This window comes from Chelonia mydas, chromosome 1, assembly GCF_015237465.2.
Source record: "Chelonia mydas isolate rCheMyd1 chromosome 1, rCheMyd1.pri.v2, whole genome shotgun sequence".
Taxonomy (NCBI): Eukaryota; Metazoa; Chordata; order Testudines; family Cheloniidae; genus Chelonia; species Chelonia mydas.
The window spans coordinates 140,961,728-140,982,669 of record NC_057849.1 but is presented as its reverse complement, the minus strand read 5'-3'; the positions used below and the strand labels follow the sequence as shown (position 1 = coordinate 140,982,669).

Sequence of the window (20,942 nt, the reverse complement as noted above, 5' to 3'; positions counted from 1 at the left end):
CACTTATTCGTTTTAACATGCTGCCTGTGGCAGGGAGAAGACCATCAACAAATGCATGTGCCAAGGCCCCCTGCCCATTTACATCGGGCTCTTGTATTCCTGAATGTTGTAGGAAAATATCAGTTAGCCGGGACCTATAGTCGCCTGGGCTTTCTCCTTGCCCTTGCTTACAGCAACGTATTGCTGTCCAGTTTGTTTTAGGAGACCACACTTTGGGAATGGGTTGATGCAGGCGCTTCCAAAGAGCCATACACCGGTCTCTGTATGCCGAATCTGGGCCAGTACTTTTTATGGTTGAGTGGCGTGCCTCAGCTGGCCAGTCTGCGGCAGCCAACCATTTTTCATAATAACTGGCAGGAGCTAACAATTTACACAGTTGGAGGAGATCTGTCTCAGAGGGTTCACAAGTTTCAGATTAACAGAAACTCCTCAGCAAATTTGACAGAGTTTTCCTGTGGTTTGGGAAAACTTTTAACTATAGATAAAAGTTCCGTATGAGTCCAGGGCTTATAATCCCATATGGACTCACTTTCTCCCATCTTAAGGACTCGTAAGGGTGCCACAACAGTTTGATCAGAGTCTCTCATTAACCTCCAAGAAGAGATGTCAAGAGAATCTTTGCAGTCTGCTTTGGATTTCTTCTTCATAATATTTTGCAGTGCTGCGAGGCCAATGAGGGTATCTTCTTCACTTTCATTATCTGTAGTCATTGAAGATTTTTCCTTTTCTGATTTCTTATTTGCGCAGGAGTATGGTGGGGGTCGGGTTTGATCCGGATCATTGCACAGGACTGGGCAAAGGGGAGCGCTCGGACTAGTGGTGGGAGAGACTGCATCCAATTGAACTGTTAGTTTTTTGATAGAATTTTTAAGAGAGGTGAGTTTTGACTCAGTCCATCTACGATTTGCCTCTTCCCACTACTGCATGAAGCAGTCTACTTCTCCTCTCTCCAATTTGGTTTTTGGGAGGACGAGTTTGCTTTTTAAAGCATCCACTCGATCCTTGTCCCAAGAACCTAACAGTGGCCACTGTAATTTGGGGTTCTCTAGAGCTAATTTGGACCATTTTTCAAGAAACCTACAAGAGTCCGGACCCCTCCTAAAATACATAAAATAAGCTGGAGTTCCCTTAGGGAACTGTTCTACCTTAGACTTCTGATTACGCATCCAGGAGGACTTCACACAGCACTCACACAAGAAGGAAATTCGGGCTCAGCAGAGCGGTACCCTGTGCAACACACAGAAAGGAGCCCACAGGCTACTGCCTCAACTGCCCTTGCTTTCACACCAGGGGTTATACCCAAGGCGTGGTGCGGCTGCAGCTGTGCAGATTCCACTTATTCAGACCGTGGGGACGGGGACCCCTTGGTCAGCCAGTCTCCGGACAGAGATGGCTCCCAGATTCACACACACACCACGGGGAAGACGGATAGACACAAAGACAAGACAGTCCTCAAAACCGGTTAAAGCACAAAAATAATAATTACCTGAGACGTCTGATTCCATAAGCTGGATCCAAAGACCCCTATCCGAACAGAGTGGGAACCAACAAGTTCAATGGCGTAGACTGCGCTGCTGCTGTGTACCTTTCTGTCTTGTGGAGGATCGCTTGGACTAAGCGTCCAGGCTCCGGCTGCCACGATCGTCCTGCAAGGCAGTCAGGGATCACACAGCCTCAGTGAAGCTGCTTGCCATCTCGGTGGAACCTCCAAATTGTCAAAGTTTGACTCAGACTCACAATTTATCAGACCACTCTGTTTTATTAGCAAAGCTGCTCTGCTAATACATTTAGAAGTGAGCCCCCCGAGTGGGGCTGGTGTCTCTTAATTTATACAGTTTTTTGGAGAACAAGTTACAGAGAAGTTACAGACAAAAGAAGAAAAAGATTTTAGTCACCACCCTTCGAGATCCCTGAGACCAGTCACGTACCTTCAATTACCTGCCACCCTTAACAATCTCCTTTAACAGCTTCCAGTTAACTTAATTAATTGCCCTTCACACCTTCCATTCTGATGCCTGCTTCTTAGACGTGCTGGCTCTATCTTAATTGCTTCTCCATTCAAAAGCTAACTGTCCCTACGTGTGCTCCCTCAGATACTTTGTAACATGTTTTGGCATGCCCTCTCATATACAATATATCCAGCATGTCCCCTTATACAACGTTATACTTATACAATGTTATACTTCCACAGTGGTAAAAATATTAGTAGTTGGTCTTTGTTTGCGCTCCCACAAAGAATCGCAAAAATGGAGCTCTGTCAATAATCAATCACCAGTGAACAAAGCCATTGAAGACACTGGAAATAGAGTATTAAGAACAGTGCAATATGGTAAGTGTTAGCATGAACTGGGCCGGATAACCAGTCCCTCTCTATATCTATTTTTCACCAATTGATGCCACAAGTAAAGTTTCCACTTGGAGGAGCTGTCCTTTCAGCACCAAAGAAACACAAAGACACAAGTCAAGAAAGAACAGCAAAGCCATATAAGACTGGGTGAATTAAGACTCTCTTTATAAACAGCATTACCATGTCAGTAGAACACATCCTCTGCAATACAGAATGCTGTATAGGTCATTGATCTTTAGTTAACAGATATATCAAGCTGTTAATTGCCTTGTGATTTCAATTTAGAAAAATAATGCTTTGCACTGTTACAGTGAAATAAAGTAAAGGATCTCAAAGTAAAGTATTATTATCCCACTTTATTGTGAAAATCAAAGCAGATATAGGTTAGGTGACTTGTCCCTGTCACACAGGAGGCTAATGGCAGAGTCAGGCCAGTTGGCTGACTCCCAGTCTTACACCCTGTGCATGGACAATAGCAATTCAAGCTTCACTACATCACCTTACCATTGTGTCTCAGCCAGGACTTAAGGAATCACCTAGACTCTAGAATAAGCTTTTACATGCATATCTGGTACCTGTATGTAACAATTTATAATTGTGCCTGCAAGTATGGGTTTTGTATGTGCAATAAATGCACACTTTTTTTGTACATGCATCTTAGTCCCCCATATATAAAAATGTGGTCCTCAGTTTTTGTCTATAAATCTCCAACAGAGTGCAACACTAATTAAAGCTTGGTTACATGCAAAAAATGAGTACCTTTCTCTATTAATCATGCCAGATGGGGGTATAATTTGAGAGAATTTTAATATGTATCTTGGGAAGGGGGGGTTGTCTGATATGTAGAGTGCAACTGTGTTTGTTCACATTAACAAAGTCTTATAGTGCTAAACAACCCCTCCTCCCATAAGTTCTGGTGCTGTGTGTATCATCTAATATCAATACAGCACATAAATCAGATGGAGTGGTACTATGGTGACAGTAACCAACCAGAAGACATCATGCAAATGAGAATACTGTATCCCACACCAGCTGCTCTGTTGCTGGCTGGTTGTTATAGTGATAAACTGAGGCCTTTCCTCTTCACTTCTCCTTGAAAGAAAAACCTTTAATTCCTCAAGGGAAGGGAGAGAGAAGAAAGGTGAGGGGGTCCGGGAGGGAATTACATGACAAAGAAAAACATTATCTGTCTGCGAAGAGAACAGCAGAGAGGGCATCGCGGAGAAAAACAAACATTCACTGGCCATGCCAGTGCTCACCACCGATGCTGAGTCAGAAACAGGTATCCCAAAATCCCTTTCTAATGAGCTTCTTTCAGAGACCATGGAGGAGATAGAACACACATGCCCTCAGCCTCGGTTGGTAAGTAAAGACAAAGGATGCATGTATTTGTCACCCAAGAGCTCTTTGCCTTATTAGAATGTAAAGGAATCAATTGTTCAAAGATTTAACATGTAAATATGAATTCAGCTGCAGCCTAATCTATCTCAATTGATTGTGTTTAGGGTCTGCACTGGGAGAACTTGGATTACAAAAAACTATTGTACCAGCTGTGGAAAAAATACAGACGATATAGGATTATTGTGTTTTTGTCTGTGAAGAAGAGGTTAATATTCTGTTATGGCAGGTCTCTTTCTATAACAAAACCTGTCAGAAAATGTAAAAATGGCATTTTTCTTTAGCCTTTTTAGGTTCAGATTTACAGCAAGGCTGTTCATTGTATCCTTGCCCGTTCTTTGTCTTTGTGCTGACTTTGGGAAATAAAATGACAGATAAGCAGAATTGCCACATCCCTAAATAAAAACAGTGAATTAAGGATGCATGGGGGGCTGGGGGACGGAATGATATGGCAAGATCACCCACATTTCTAAAAGGTTCTAATGAGATTGCCAGTGTACGCGTCCATGATTTCACTTCAGGGTATGGAAAGCATGTGACTCGGGAAAGCTGCATTAAAAGAAGAGCTGCAGGTCTTAATTAGTGTATGACAACAGTGTATTCAGAGAAGGCGGCTGCACATACGGTAGAGCATTCCTTTATCCCTGTATGTCTGATGTATTGAATTCAACCCTCTTCCACCATCACTATTCAGTTTCACTCCCAGCATTCTGCAGGTTCATTCTGCATCAGGCAGGATTCAGCTTTTTAACAAATAAGACAAGATAATGAAGTGTTACTTGCTGCTTTTCTAAAGTCATGAAGAACTTTGGAGGACAGGCTTCTAATGGAATTTAGCGCTCTAAATTATGGTAAATGCCACCCATCCTTTATATCTGAGAGGGGAGCTTGCCAATTGATTAAAAGAGTGCTGTTTGAAGGTGCAGTGTGGAGAAATGGGACTTTGTGGGGCAGGGAAGGTGTGTAATAATTAAACAAGTTGTTAGTCTTTGACTGAAGGTGACAAAAGGCTCATTCAGGAAGACCAGGCCACTTCACAGTCAAACAAGCACAGGCTCCATTCGGGGTGCTGCGTCCTAAGTGCAAACATCCTAGAGCTGTGTATTTTCATATGCTAATCTTTCTTACATTTGGAATGTTTTTATTGTTGTTCCGCATATAAGACTGTCTGGTTTATTATTCTTGACAAGGGTAATTGTTAACCTTTCCCTATATGTGTTACCACAAGGCCTGGATAATGATGATATATATGAAAGAAGCCCGAGAAATGGTTATCAATAAGGTGTGACACTGTATGACTTATGCAATAGTTTAGCACTGGAAATGAGATCATTTACCACCAGAATTAAATTACAACCTTAATTAAAACAATTTTAAAAAATCCAACTTCAATAATTACATTTAACACTATATTTCAAATATTATACTGTTCTGACAAATAGCAACAGTTGCTGGAGTTGGCCTAAATTACCATTTTCCACTAGCTCTTCTTATAATGAACTAACAACTTTTAAAAAAAAAACCTGTTAATTTATAAATGGAAAGGCTTTGGGTGGGTTTTTTTTAAAAAATGTTTGTACTGCACTGTGTTTACTAATGCTGTTTGTTAAGGTTTTTCTTACACATAATACAACCCTTTTGAATACATTATATCCCTTCTATCCTGTCACATAAAAAGAATTTAAAGGAAGAAATGTCAGTGTGAAGCAGGTATTTACAGTATGTCATTCCAGTAGAATTTCTATGGAAATGAAGGTGGTAACCAGAGTACATGAGCAAAACAGGAACTCATAATGATCTGTTTTAGAGCTTCATGAGTATTAATAAATCAGTAATGACAATAGAGACACTTGGAATAAAGATTTATGGAAAACTCATACTTCCAAGATGAGATTGTGGGACTGCATATTTACCTTACCTCCATACTTGCTGAAATAAATGTGCCAATGTTGAAATAGAGGAGAAGTCAGAATATTTAAGAATACAATATAGTCCACCTAATAGTGAATAGTCCTTAATATTTAAGAATACAATCCACTATCCACATGATAGTGAATGGTCCTGACTGCTGCTTAATCAGAACTCTTTTGGCAAAAGTGTGTCTTAAAGAGGAAGTATTGATAGCCAATGTCCAGAAGGGTTAAATGGAACTTAGAGTAATAAAAGGCTTGAATTTCTAAGCTTTGTTCTTTATGTACAAAAATGATAAAGATTAAAAGAACTAATAAAGATCAACTAAACATGGAAAGTAGTGTATATGCGACTAGATCCTTATCTGGTGTAAGTCAGCATAGCTCCATTGAAAACTATGGAACTATGCCACTGCATCAACTGAGGATCTAGTCCATTATTCTTATTCAGTACAGTACTGGATTTCATTTTAAGTCTTTTCAGATTTTTTAAATAGCCTCTTCTCTTAGTTGCTGAACCAACTCCTAAGATGTCAATGGGAGTTGGGTTGGACCATTAACTAGGACAGCCACTTAACCGGGATACAAGGCTGTCCACTGGGGAGTCCTAATTAAAAGAACTTTACTATAATTTTATTACACTGTATTTTAATTTGCTATCAGGCGATTATGTAATATTAGTGAGCTGAGTTTGTGTTATTTTCAAATTATTTTTTTCATGCTGCTGGGTGGTCATTATGTTGGTGTAAGAGTAATGAATAGTCAGGGCACCCAGAACTCTTTGTATAGGCAGGTTTTTAAAAAAAACTACTGTTTAAATCTAAATATACATATAATTCAAAATTAGATCAAATAACATGAAATGGTTGAAGAAAGTATCCACTAATTAATAATGAAACTTTCATAGGTCAATACATATTTTCACAGAAGGAATTGGAGTTAGTAGACTTCATAAATAGATATTTTGTATTGTAGATATTTACTGTTATTGGCTTTTTAATTAAAAAAAGAATTGTTTATTTGATACCCCAAAACAGCAAATATTTTAATTAATATCTGTCACAATGTAAATATTTCTTTTTCAGTCAGTCAATCCCTCTGACTTTATGTCATGGAGGCTGCCATCTTGGCAGGAAGTGTCACAGTAGGACTAAAGGAAACTTCTGTGTCCTTCAGTGAATGAAGAAAGCAGGAGATACTGAAGTCAGTTTTCAGGTAAGTTTCAATGTGTATTGAAATATGAGGTTTTCCTATAGGTAGGACTGTTTATTTAAATTGCCATGACTTTCTTTTTTTTGCAGATGCTGTCTGGGATTTTTGAACCAAAAAAAAAGTCAGTCAGAGGCTCCACTAATAATTCATATTGAAGTAGATACTCCCTGCTCCATCCTTCCCTCTAATTCTCCTACTCTGTGTTCCCTATTTTCATGCATCTGCCTGCCAATTAATAGCTCCGTTCTTCACACACCTTCAGTGACCTTTAGCCTCAGGTGGCTAAAAATCCACAGCATAGGCAAGCCCTTCGTTTAGCTAGGAAGCAGAGGCATGTGGAATAGAGAAGATCAAAGGGGGAGGGAGGGAGTTAATTTGGAAGATGCAGCAGTTTGAACCTATTTATTTAGTTTGTTTATGATGATGCAGTCTTGGGCTTGATTCTGCAATTAATTCCCTGTGGATAGCTCCTGGCTCCTTGCAGGAACAGGGCCTGTGTCTTTATCCGGGTTTGGAAAGCATCTATCACCTAGTGGGAATTACCACAACCTAAATATTAAATAATAACGACAATGCACATGCTCACGGGTGGGGTTGGAGACAATCCCAGACAGTGTCTATAACAAAAAGAAGCAATGGCAATTTATAATTACAGTTCTGAAGTTAAAAAACAATACACATAGAAACTTACCTGAAAACAATCCTGAAGGACTACCACTTGGTTTGACCTTTCACTGAAGTGCAGTGGGAGTTTTCTTTACTCATACTGTATGTCTCTTCCTTCCAAAATAAGTCTCTAGGAGTAAAATTTTCAAAAGCACCTACATGACTTGGGAGCCTAAGTCCCATTAACTTTCAATGAGACTTAGGTTCCTAAATGCCTTCAGTTCCTTTAGAAAAGAGGACTTAGGTTCTCAAGTCACTTAGAAACTTTTGAAAATTTTAACCTTAGGGGCTTTAATAATTTTTACAGTATTTTTTTTTAAATATGCTAGTTGGGTTGGTGAAATTATTCAGGAGTTTTGAAAAATGCTAACATTTCAGTTAAGAGTAGATGAGAAAGATTAGTATATATTAGTCTCACTCGGTGAAGCTATAATAATGGTTTAAACTAGAGCTATAATGGCTGTAGAGATTATTCCCCACTGATGCGACTAAGTATGAAATTTGAAGAAGCTATATCTAAAAATTGTATTGGCCTTGACTTTCAATATTTTGATCTCTGACTTTTTTTCCTTTTTGTTTGGTCTGATATTTAAACAGTGATTCAGGATGATTCATACATAACAGCTCAAGAAGTATTTCAGATATTCTTACCAGTTCACACAAGTAAACTCCTCAACAAATGCATATGATTTTAACTTTTATAGTTAGTAACATTATAGATATAAAGGGCTTTATTATAGTTACAAAACCAGCCATGCTTTTGTTTTTCCACAATGTGGTGTGATTTAGGGAGCCTGCCATCAGCGCTTCTTCAATTTGGATCTATGCTGGGGTACAGCTGTCATGGAAAAGGAGCATTAGAGCAGATGACTGAGTAATAAGGCTGTGTCTGAACCTTAAAAGAGACGTGGTTTGACTAAATGTAGGTGATCTTAGCCCTGCACAAGTTGTGTACTGTATTTGGACCCGAAACTAGTATTCATGAATTCTGGCTGTTTTGGACCAAATATTTAAAAAGGGTGTCAAATCTGGCCTTCCTTTGTATGTCCATGACTTTCTTTGGCACACTTTTAAAATATTTTTTCTTTGCCTGCAGCATATCACCACCAAAAATTAGAGTGTGATTTGCCTTTCACTTCACTAAGAGTCACACCATTGCTACATATCTAAATTATGTTGGCAACAAGATGTTGCATCATTTATCAGATATATAGAACTACTGAGATGTCATTACAAGAGTCACACAAAGCATAGGAGAACTGGTGCGAATATTATGTACTATAGAATGTATTGTATTTCTTGCTCACATGTATGTGTGTTATGCTATTTGGAACTTGCTGTTTCAGTTGAACATTGTCTATTTCTCAAACAATATTTTTTTCAGTTATTGTGAATGTCTATATCACAGCCTAAAGGAAGATGAGTAAAAAGGCTATTGTAACTAGACAACAAAAGCAAGGCATTTACTACATAAAAAATACTAAAGCAGAAAAAACCCATAGGAAGGAGCTAAGAACTATTCACATTTGTCAGAAATACATATATAGAAACCACCAACACAGCCAGCTCTATATACAAAGATTTGCCAAAACTAAGGGTTGGTCTACGCTATAAAGTTAGGTCGGCTTAACTACATTGATCAAGGCCATGAAAAACTTCATGCCCCGTGTGATGTAAGTAAGCCAACCTAAGACCAGAAGTAGATGCTGCTAGGTTGATGAAAGAATTGTTCTCGGGTTGTTCTTTTGTGGCTCTGTGTTGGTGGCTAACTCCCATGAAATGCTTGTCTGTACCGAGGCAGTGTTGAATTGCAGAACTGTGCCTGTTTCCATCTTGTGTACCTGATGTTTGGTACATATTTGGTTCTTCCACTTGTGCTTTGCTTGAGTTTGGGACCCAACATACCTCTAAAATATATCATACTTTCTAAAAGATAACTTCTGTTTGAGCTAGAGGCTATGGGCTTGATGCAGAAACCACTTCTTGAAATGCAGGTTAGACTAGATCATAATGATCTCTTTTGGCCTAAAAAGCTATGAATCTATACATATCACCATGTGCTTTTGTAAAATGATGGGAAGAATTTTCTGCATTGTTCCTTTCTTTCTGAAACTTATACATGCATCTTGTGATTATTAGTCAGTCAATAATTATTACACAAAGATTAGTAATGCATAACATGACTTTATGGAGGATGAACCCAGATAGTACTTGGGAAAAAGGCTGTCTGGATTGTTTGCAAATTGGATGAATTTTTGAAAAATATTATTAAAAATATAAATAGATTATTCTGAATTACTCTTTATTCATATTGGCACTGCAGAGTCAATAGAAATCTGTGAGAATGAGCTGGATTCTCTTTTGGTTCATGCATCATCAACAGAACTTTTAACTAAATTCCACTTGCAGAATCTTTACCTGGAGGTACACAGAGATAAAGGGGCAGTTAAGTTGGGGGTCCATGAAAAATTTTAAATCAAAGTGGGGGTCCTTGGGTTGCTAAAGTTTGAGAACCGCTGCCTTAAGAGATTCTTCATCTGCAAGGAATGCTCATATTTTAGGCCTAATGTTTTATAGACCCAGCATGTGTATATTTCTCATTCTTCAGTTACTTATAAGATTTTTGGTAGTATTTTATTCTTAACAAACATGTTGAAAACTGCTTTAAATTTCCCCCTCAGATTTTCATATTTCCTGATTTGCAGTCACTGTTTGCAAACTATGGGTCCAGTGCTACAAGTCCTTACATGAGTAGTCCATATGCATGGGATTAGTTCCATTGAAATCAGTGTTCAGTTTGGAACTGGTCTAAAGTCTCTCTCTGCTTTTTAAGAGACTGTCAACATGAAATGCAGGGAGTTAAAAAATGAGATAAAAGTAGTGTAAAGTATTGTCCCTGAATCCTCCTGCTAATTCTGTGGTTTTACAACAACATTTTCCTATTTTCAAAAATGTTTTTTCTCCCTTGTTGCTGTGTGAAAGACCCACACAAACAAAACCAACCCACCCCTGTTCTAAGGGATATAATGAAACCGACTGTACACTAAGTGCTGTCAAACATATCAAGTGAACCAACTGAAAACCTCCAAGGTGGTGGTGGCAGCAAAAAGGGCCGAGTTCAAGATCTACAGTTCCTCTTAACATTTTTATAATGTTCCTCTTAACAATATAAACCAGAACCAGCTTGAATCCCCACTCAGAAAACTGGGAAAACTAATCACCACCCGTAGAGGCATCCAGGGGAATGTCTACACTGCATTTTAAAATCCGCAGGAATGAGTCTCAGAGGCCAGAACTACTGGCTCAGGCTCACAGGGCTCACACTATGGCACTAAAAACAGCACTGTAGACATTGCAGCTGGGACTGGAGCTCTGAAATCTATCCACCTCTCTGGGCCTCAGAGGCCAAGCTCAAATGCCTATACAGCTTTTTTTAATGCCGTAGCACAAACCCGAATTTGTAGACCTAAGCTCTAAGACTCACAGCTGTGGGTTTTGAAATGCTGGGTAGACATACACTAAGAGGCAAGACTTCCCTGCTCACAAGCGCTGAGGATGTGCACAACAAAAGAAAACTTATTACGAGAGAGGGAACACAGTATTACTTTGGAAAAACACCACAGTGATTCAAAAGCATGCAAACTACAAGTAAACACCTGCCTCCACGGTATCTTGGGCAGTGTCCTTTGCCGCAGTTTTCCACCGTGCAGCGTGAAAGTCCAATGGACAAATGGCCATTAACATGCCACTCCCCTTTCCCTCTACTGCACCCACTCACGGTTTGTTGTGTGAAGTCAGCAAAGTCCCAGAATCCAGCGGTGCATTGATACAGCTTCACCTCCCACCCCTGAAGGGAGGGGAATGGTCGAGCAATGCCTGCGCTGCCACGGGTGACCCCTGCCGCTGTCATCCCTGCCACTCCTCACTGCTCACTGCCTCTAGCCACAATGCTAGAATGCAAACCACCACTTAGCCCACTTCTTAGTGATTTCACTGGGTAGTGGGGAACCTCACTTGATGCTGAATCCGCTGTGTTGCTTTTCACCACGACACTGTCCATAAACCAGGTCTAATGTTCAGGCCCCTAGACCTGCTGAATGATTTCAGCGGTAGTGATTACTGAGCAGAAATAAGGACTCTCAATGGAGTCTATTTTTAAACACTGGAGAGGGAGGATCAAATGATATCTAGGACTCCTTAAAAAGAGGTCACACCACTAGGTAGAAACCCCTGTCTCCACGCCCTCTGACTTTCACTTGGATTTGGCATCCTTACCCCCTGCTTAGCAAATGAGGTAAACTTAGGGTAACCCCCATCAGTTAGGGCAGGCTAAGGACAGTTCTGCTGCCCTTTTATTATACAGTAAGGATCAACATTTCATTACCTCTGCACCCAAAATTAAAGTACATTTTAACCCAAAGCAGCCAAAATTGACCATTTTTTAAAGTAGGTCTCTCCGCTGATCACCTACACAAGGTAGGTGCATCTGTGCAAATACAATCTGCTCCTCAGGTCTTCTGTCTCAGTTTTTCAATAGATGGAAGGGGAGAGAGCTCCTTACATCAGTTCCCCACCCCATTCTCCTAAAGTTACAGAAATTGTAGGGGTTACAAGTAACGGCACTTTGTAAAATATATTTAGACAGTGTGCCTTTAATAATTGTTGGACAGCCATCTGATTTAGAATCCACAAGCCAAATTCCTCCTTGTATAGCTCTAGCAGTTTCACTGTATTGAATGAGTTTATTTGGAGAATTGGAGAAATCTCAGCAAACGCCTCATAATCTGAGATCAGGGAAACTTTCTAGGAGAGTTTCCCTGGCAAGAAGGGGAAAGCTGGGCCTACAGGTCTATTCTTACTAGTTTAAGGAAATAATCCGGACTGGGGGCTTCTCCTGGCAAGAGTTCTGATGATTTTTCCTCCCCTTTGGAGACATTTGAATTCTTCGCTAGCACATAGAGTCAGATGAAGGTAACTCAAACCCTTTATAAAAACTATTCTCTTTGGGGGAGGGGGGAAATGAGGAAGTCAGTTCCAAAATTTTCTGTAAATTATTGCCTCCAAATTGTCTCTGTTCACCTGTGTCCTTTTCAACAGTAAATCAGCTAGGGTTTAACAATCAAGGCATAAAACATGAAGAGACAGATGAAAGAAAAATAAGGAGCCAGGCTATATTCTGCAACCCTCTCGCTGCAAATTTCAGGCATGGGAACTGCACCAGAAACAGAAGGCAGTTCCTGGATAACTACATCCAGGTAGATGCCACCATGGCAGAATTAACCACACTGTTCATTAGTACTCTTGTTTTTGAACTAAAATATTATTTGTTTACATTATCTCTGGCTCAGTGTTTTTCTGAAGTCACTGGCACAGGTGGATAAATGGGGAGAAAAGAGTTACCTTCAGTGTCCTGGTTGGCAAATCTCTTTGAAATATAATATGCTGGCAAATGGATGGAGAGAGATATTTCCTTGGCGGGGACATAGCAAGCAAGCAAGCCCTGTTATTGCAACATTCTTTGTACACTCAAATAAAAAGAAACTCAATAATCTGATCTGTGTTGTCAGCCACAGCTAGTGATTTGAGCCAAGAACACATGGGTATCTTAGAGTAGTGTTTCCCAAACTTGGGACGCCGCTTGTGCAGGGAAAGCCCCTGGTGGGCCCAGCCGGTTTGTTTACCTGCTGCATCCGCAGGTTCAGCTGATCGCGGCTCCCACTGGCCGCGGTTCGCTGTGCCTGGCCAATGGGGGCTGCGGGAAGCGGCAGCCAGTATGTCCCTCGGCCAGCGCCACTTCCTGCAGTCCCAATTGGCCTGGAGCAGCAAACTGCGGCCAGTGAGAGTCGTGATCGGCCAAACCTGTGGACACGGCAGGTAAACAATCCGGCCAGGCCCACCAGGGGCTTTCCCTGCACAAGCGGCAGAACAAGTTAGGGAAACACTGCCTTAGAAATTACTTATTTGAATGGACAGAAACCAGGTGCAGTGGTAATGTGGATCTCAAACCAATCATCATGCCAGATCCTCCACACCCAAATTTGATAGGCCGGGAGACAGCATGCAAAATTAGATCCACTGCTCAGCTGGTACACAGGGATCTTCAGGCTAAAGGGAGATGGCTTGTCTACACCAGGGAGATTTCCCCACAAATTCTAACCATTTTAAAAACTAATTGGAGCTATAGGGTTGGGTGGCCTGAACCATTTATGCTCACCTGATTTCAAAACCACTGATTTTGCTGAATTGGTTTAAGGTGATTTTGAAACCAATTCAATAAAAACAGTTCAGGCCACCCAAGCCTGGTCTATACTATGGCTCCAGTATAGCTGAAACAGTTTTCAAGCTGGTTAGAACGGGGCGGGAATTTCAGTGTTGTCAGGATGATTTCATATTGTTTTTACAATTACTATAGCCAAGGGCTAAATTGGGCACTTATGCCCAGATTTTTAAAGGTATGTAGGCATTCCAATTTGCTCCTCTCAGCGTTCAAGGGCTAAGTAACTTGGATGGCCAAGTTCCATTTTCAAAAGTGACTCGGTTCAGCGACAATTTTTCCTAGTCTAGATTCAATGACACAGCCTCAGGTACCAATTGAGAGTCTTCTTTGTATTCTGTTTGATCTAGAAGCACATTTTTATGCATTTCTGAATGCGTGTTCCTCCTTGACATATTCCTGATTTTAGTCTCTTATCCCTAATTACTGTCCGTTTTAATGTCTGAAGGTCGAGAGGGCACAAGGTAAGAAAAGAATTGGCAAGACCTTTTCTAACAAGACCCAGGCTAGTGGGAAGCTAAAACAGGATGTCCTTGGCTTTAGTAGGGGCTGAGAGAAAAAGCTGCTCAGTATTGAAAAAGACATGTATATGGGTAAAAGGTTTACTCTGACTAGCAAAAAATAGATAAAGAAATAAAAAATCTCTTGCTGCAAACCAGACCTATTTTCTTCAAATAATCTTCCAGGAAACAGCCTGTACCTAGCTAGGATGTGATTACCAGTTGCTGGCCTCAGACCATGGCCATTATTGTTTTAACATTCCTGCCTTCCTCTTTATCCCAGCATGAAGCAGCCTGTGTGGGATGTTGTGTAACTTGACATTGCTTGGAGATAAAAAGGCAGTTTAGCACTCAACAATCATGGAGACAGAAGCAAAAAGACAGTGATTAGAAAATAAAGAAACGAGTGTGCAGTGTGCTATGTAGGCAGCTAGTTGAACAGGATTCCCTTCCACAGAACCCAAACAGAAAGTTTGATTTTCCCATATTTTATTTTTAATTTTGGCAGTTGCATTTAACATGATGAAGGCATCAGTAAAAGTAGGGCTGCTTCACTGCAATACATGAGATTTTTTAAATCTGTAGGAGTGATGAGAGTTTTATAAAAGCAATATTGGTGGTGAATCCCAACCAAGATAGGCTACAAACAAATCCTAGAGTTCACTTTTATGTAACAGTGGAAACCACCCTCTCAGCTCAAGAAACAAAGGGTCCCATTGCAAGTGCCTGTCAAGTATGGAGATTCATCATCAAGAAAAAATAAATATTTACAGGAATGGCCTAAATTAAGAGCAAAGTTAGTCATCAACTTGAAACCATATCAGCCATTCCAAGAAAATAAATGAGATAAGTGGGCAATTTTTGGTAAAAGGAGACAGACACAGTGTTCTAGCATTGCCGAGAAATGCCCACTAAATGACACAGCAGTCTTCTAAGTATTGAAAAATGTAAATAAAGGGCAAGAAATACTTTGTTATGGCCAGTGATGAGTGCTCAAATAACAGATAGGACAACTTAGTGTGCTCCATGCAGTCTCTTCCAAAGAACAAAAAAATAAGACAGATGATGCAAGGCCATGAAATCCCAAAGACTAATAGGGGATGTATTTGCTTTTGACAAAGGAGAAAACCTTTTTATTGTTAATTGATTACTACTTTCAACTAATGGAGATTTCAAAACTAACAAGCAAATGGTATTTCCCCCCTATATCAAATCACAAGGTGCAAGGCATATAATACCAGAGGTTATAATTGCTGATAACTTCCTGACAAAACATTTAATCTCTCGCTACATCAGGAGGTTCCTATCTGTAAAATAGGGATATACCACCTCATTTCTCCCACCCTTTGTCTTTCTTGTACTTTTCAAGAATAAACTCTTCAGGCACTCTCTCTTATTATATGTATATATAGCCCCATCTAATAAAATGGGGTTCTGATCTCAGGGTATCTAAGTATTACTTCAATACAAAAAATAATAATGAAAGAAATTCCAGATAAATCAGTCAGAATTTCACTGGGATTTCCTACCTTAGTCCAGCCCTGGCTTTCTATGACCTTTATAAATAATAAAATGAAGTATCAAGGATCCTTGCTTGATGAAAAATTCAACACAGGTAGTTTATATCTAATTTCTGTCAGTGGGTGGAGTTTGTGCCCAATCCACTCAAAAGCTAGTGAGGAGATGGCCAAGCTAGTGAGGAGATTTTGGTCTTCCAAAATCCTAGGGTCTAATCAGTTTTTCAGTTACTTCTAGTATATATGTGAGTGTTTTATCTCCTGGGCATTTGGACACTGATCTGAGTACAACCATCCTATGCTCACAAATGATAAATAGCAAAAAGTAGATGTTTTATCTGAAAATTGCAGGAAAGATGCTAAGGAAAATGGAACCCTACTCACCCTGATTGAGTTCTCCAGCAGACAAGCTACTACTGTGCCAGCTGATTGTTTTGGATTTCCTCAGTACACAAGACATAGCCCAGGGAAAGAGAAAGCTCATACAATCAACAGTCCAAGAACTAAGCTTCTTACACTCTGGGCCTGTAGCCAGAGAGACCTGACTTCAGTGTGTGGATAGATTGTTTATTTTCCTGAACCATTTCCAAAACACTAGAGCTTCTTGACTAAGACCAAGGTTTAGTTTGCAAGGTGTTTTATAAACACCATAGTGTCTTCAGTGGTTAACTGGTACTTTTTGTATAAATTGGGTGAGCTCATGAGTGATTTCAAAAAGGAAACAAGCCATCATTATGCACAGTTAGGACTTGCTGACATACAGTGAAATGATTCAGGTTTGTCTTCCTAGTTGAAGAATGAACTAGATATTTGCTCATGTAATTTTTTTTTTCTGTCTCTACCCCTCCATTGCCTTCCAGACTCTGATTGCACCTGCTCCATTTGCCGATGAAATAAGCTGTCAGTGCCAAGCCCCGCATGAGAAACTAACCATCACTCAGGCCCGTCTGGGAACACCAGGTGAGACGTCCAATTAATCAAGACTTTGTCGACAGCGGCATTAACAGGACTAAGAGCAGCTTCCACAGACACAGCCTTTCAGTTGTGAAAGTATTTCACTATTACAACAGCACTCTTCATTTGGGAGAAGGAGGAGCAGCGTGTGCTGCCTTGGGGCTCAGGGAGGTATAACAAAAGGATATTTATGTTTTCTTAACGATACAGCCCACACACTTTAATGTAGTTGTTAAATGTACAGGGTTACTTTCTGAACAGGTATAAAAATGCTGGGGAGTGAGATTTGGACATAAGAGGTAACTCAGCAAATCTCAACACACAGGTTATTTGGATACTGAAATCATATGGGATACTGGCTAAAATGAGTGTTTTCCTCACATTTTGAAACACACGTCATGGCCTCTGCATCACAGGTGTGATATATCTCCTCTGACAGCACCACAGCTTATGAGTGTATATATGTACTCTGCCTGAGGACCTATAGTGGTGAGAAATCACGTTTTTCTTTCTGACATTACAATGACAGTCAAGGCCAGCAGTGCAGGCAAATACTATAGCATAAGGGCCCCCCACAATGATAGTCTGATGTTTGGCGCCCATTCTCCAGTTCCAAATGGTGTGGGGTATGAGCTGATTCATGATGACTGACAGGAATTACAGCCCTCGGGAATCAGAGAGCCTTTCCCTTTATTGAGATCCTGGATGGCCACATTACAAGTTCCTCCCTCCGCCTGTCTAAATGGAAATGTTGATCCACTATTTTTCTACATAATACAAACACAAGTGTTAAACACTTCACCTGTTCCCCTCTAATCTGGTATCATGGCAGAGGAGTTTAGGGTAGGTAATACTCTCGATCATGGACCTTTCAGATGGTGGGGAGGATCCCAGCTGATGGTTTTACAGGGGGCCCCAAAAAGCTGCCTGTTACCCTACTTTGAGGAAGCATCCCCATCTTTCCGGTGAGTTTTCCAAGAAACATGGTTTTCTCCACATTTCACCTGAGTCATGGGAGATATGGTCATCCTGAGCCGTGACCTGCCTTTCTGCTGCACTGCAGCAGCAGCTTTGGAGCTCAGAGCCCCAGTTGTTTGTCTTTCAGTTGCACAGGGACTTCCTATCTGTAGCAAAGTGGCCAGGCATGACACTCAGTGAAGCAGTTCCCCTTTAGGCCTGCAGCCCAGTGCTAGGGCATGATGAATGGGGCTCAGGAAGAGATGGGTCGTAGGGAGCAAACAGGAGGAGACAATAAGAATGGGAAAGATAGAAAGGTTAATCAGAAAGGAGAAGCGTCTGAGGGAAGAGGAAAGGTGTAGCTGCAAGAGGAAACAAACGTGTGTACAGCATTAAGCTGAGGAAAAGAAAAAGGCAGGGAGCAGAGAAAAAAGTGAAATGACACAAAGGGAGTGAGACAGGAAAAAGACCTTTTTTCCAAGTGAGAATTCAGGGAAAAGGGAGGATAATAAAGAGGCCAACATGGGGAGAACACAGTAAAGAGGATTCTGATGGGATGGGACTCACCACTGAGGCACCCCCTGCTAGATGTTCTGGGGATCAGCTCTACTAGCCAGGGCTCCCTCTTCTGGTGGCATCTCATCACAGTCACTTCTGCTCCAGGGACCCACATCACTCCCAGGACCAGGGCATTGTCTTCGTGACAGAGCCCTCCAGCTGTGCCACTGCACTCTGTACTCCCCGCTTCCAGGGGAATGTTACAGTCCCTTAGTCTAGCCACTTCCTCAGTGGCAAGTGGGGGAGGGGAAGGACTCATGCCCGCCCACAACTCCGGGTCCCGGCCCAGGGATCCTGTAGATGGCCACTGCTTGTGGCACCCCCTCTTACTCATCAGTAGATTTCCCTGGGCCACTTCCCCACGGCCACAGCACCCTCTCTGCCCTTGCCACAGGGCCTCAGCCTGCAGATCCCTGTGGCCCACCAGCAGCTGCCTTTATATCCCTGGATCTCTGCCTGCAGCACTTCTCTATCCAGGGTGCTTACTGCCTTCAACCTGCAAGGCAGCCAGTCCACCTCCCTCCTCAAGCTCCAGGGAGTGACCAAAACTGCTCTGCAGCCCTTCTTATATGGGCCAGCCCAGCCCCTCTCTGATTGGTCGCCTCCTGTGCAGCCTCCCAAGGATGTAGAAGAGTAAGTAGACTAAACATTTTAAATTTATCCACTGTAATTCTGCATATCTGAGGAGAAAAAAAACAAAAACACAACGTTCTTACCAGAGGCCAAAACTTATCAGCTGGATTTAAACATAACTCCTGTTAAAGCTGAAAATCATAAGAACAGAAGAATGGCCATACTGCGTCCATTTAGCCCAGTATCCTGTCTTCTGACGGTGGCCAATGCCAGGTGCCCCAGAAGGAATGAACAGAACAGGTAATCATCAAGTGATCCATCCCCTGTCGCCCATTCCCAGCTTCTGGCAAACAAAGTCTAGGGACACCGTCCCTGCCCATCCTGGCTAATAGCCATTATGGACCTATCCTCTATGAACTTATCAAGCTCTTTTTTGAACCCTGTTATAGTCTTGGCCTTCACAACATCCTCTGGCAAGGAGTTCCACAGGTTGACTGCGCATTGTGTGAAAAAATACTTCCTTTTGTTTGTTTTAAACCTGCTGCCTATTAATTTAATTTGGTGACCCCTAGTTCTTATATTATGAGAAGGAGTAAATAACACTTCCTTATTTACTTTCTCCACACTAGTCATGATTTTATACTCCTCTATCATATCCCCCTTAGGCATCTCTTTTCCAAGCTGAAAAGTCCTAGTCTTATTAATCGCTCCTCATATGGAAGCTGTTCCATAACCCTAATGATTTTTGTTGCCCTATTCTGAACCTTTTCCAATTCCAATCTGCATGCAGTATTCAAGATGTGGGCATATCATGGATTTATATAGAGATAATGTGATATTTTCTGTCTTATCTATCCCTTTCTGAATGATTCCCATCATTCTGTTCACTTTTCGGACTGCCGCTGCACATTGAGTGGATGTTTTCGGAGAACTATTAACAATGACTTCAAGATCTCTTTTTTGAGTGGTAACAGATAATTTAGACCCCATCATTTTATATGTATAGTTGGGATTATGTTTTCTAATGTGAATTATTTTGCATCTATCAACATTTAATTTTGTCTGCCATTTTGTTGCCCAGACAAGGCGTTTTGTGAGATCCTTTTGTAGCTCTTCGCAGGCTGCCTGGGACTTAACTATTTTGAGCTATTTTGTGTCATTTGCAAATTTTGCCACCTCACTGTTTATCCCTTTTTCCAGATCATTTATGAATATGTTGAATAGGCCTGGTCCCAGTACAGATCCCTGGGGGACACCACTATTTACCTCTCTCCACTCTGAAAACTGACCATTTATTCCTACCCTTTGTTTCCTGTCTTTTAGCCAGTTACCAATCCATGAAAGGACCTTCTCTCTTATCCCATGACAGCTTACTTTGCTTAAGAGCCTTTGGTGAGGGACCTTGTCAAAGGCTTTCTGAAAATCTAAGTACTGTATATCCACTAGATCCCCCTTGTCCACATGCTTATCAATCCCCTCAAAAAATTCTAGTAGATTGGTGAGGCATGATTTCCCTTTACAAAAATCATGTTGACTCTTCCCCAGCAAATTATGTTCAGCTATGCATCTGCCAATTTTGTTCTTTACTATAGTTTCAACCAGTTTGTCCGATACTAAAGTCAGACTTACCAACCTGCAATTGCCGGAATCACCTCTGGAGCCCTTTTTAAAAATTGTCATCATATTAGCTATCTTCCAGTCAAATCATTGTTGTGTTTCTTTCCCCACAGTTGACAGACCAGTTAGAGTGTATGCAGATGGGATATTTGACCTCTTCCACTCCGGCCATGCTAGAGCTCTTATGCAAGCCAAAACTCTCTTCCCAAATAGCTACTTATTAGTAGGAGGTAAGAACACATCTATTTACTGGATTTTGGCTCTATTCTGAAGTAGCAGAGGAGCAGTATTGCCATGTTCTCGACTGCAGCTGTTTATACACTCTGACTTGGAGCACTACTTCCCGTTTTGATGGTATTTTACACCTTAAAAAAATAGTCCATCTTAAAATGATGTCAAACAAAGTAAGAGTCAAGTCATAGAGCTGCATATGCACAGTTCCCAGTCTAGTTAAAGGGA

General features: G+C 41.0%; 1 protein-coding gene across 3 annotated transcripts in view; it reads left to right on the top strand.

Annotated features, from left to right (window-relative positions):
* The first annotated feature begins 3,343 nt into the window (after window positions 1-3,343).
* PCYT1B (phosphate cytidylyltransferase 1B, choline) overlaps window positions 3,344-20,942 on the top strand; it is a 44,673-nt gene continuing 27,074 nt past the window's right edge. Inside the window, exons 1-4 of one of the 3 annotated variants that reach the window (XM_043537995.1) lie at window positions 3,571-3,709; window positions 6,741-6,870; window positions 16,685-16,784; window positions 20,597-20,713. In XM_043537995.1, coding sequence (XP_043393930.1) covers window positions 6,835-6,870; window positions 16,685-16,784; window positions 20,597-20,713 — 253 coding nt within the window. In that variant the 5' untranslated portion in view covers window positions 3,571-3,709; window positions 6,741-6,834. Of the gene's footprint in view, window positions 3,710-6,740; window positions 6,871-16,684; window positions 16,785-20,596; window positions 20,714-20,942 lie in introns of all 3 variants that reach the window. The other 2 variants (XM_027832698.3, XM_043537996.1) reach the window with 2 other exon arrangements.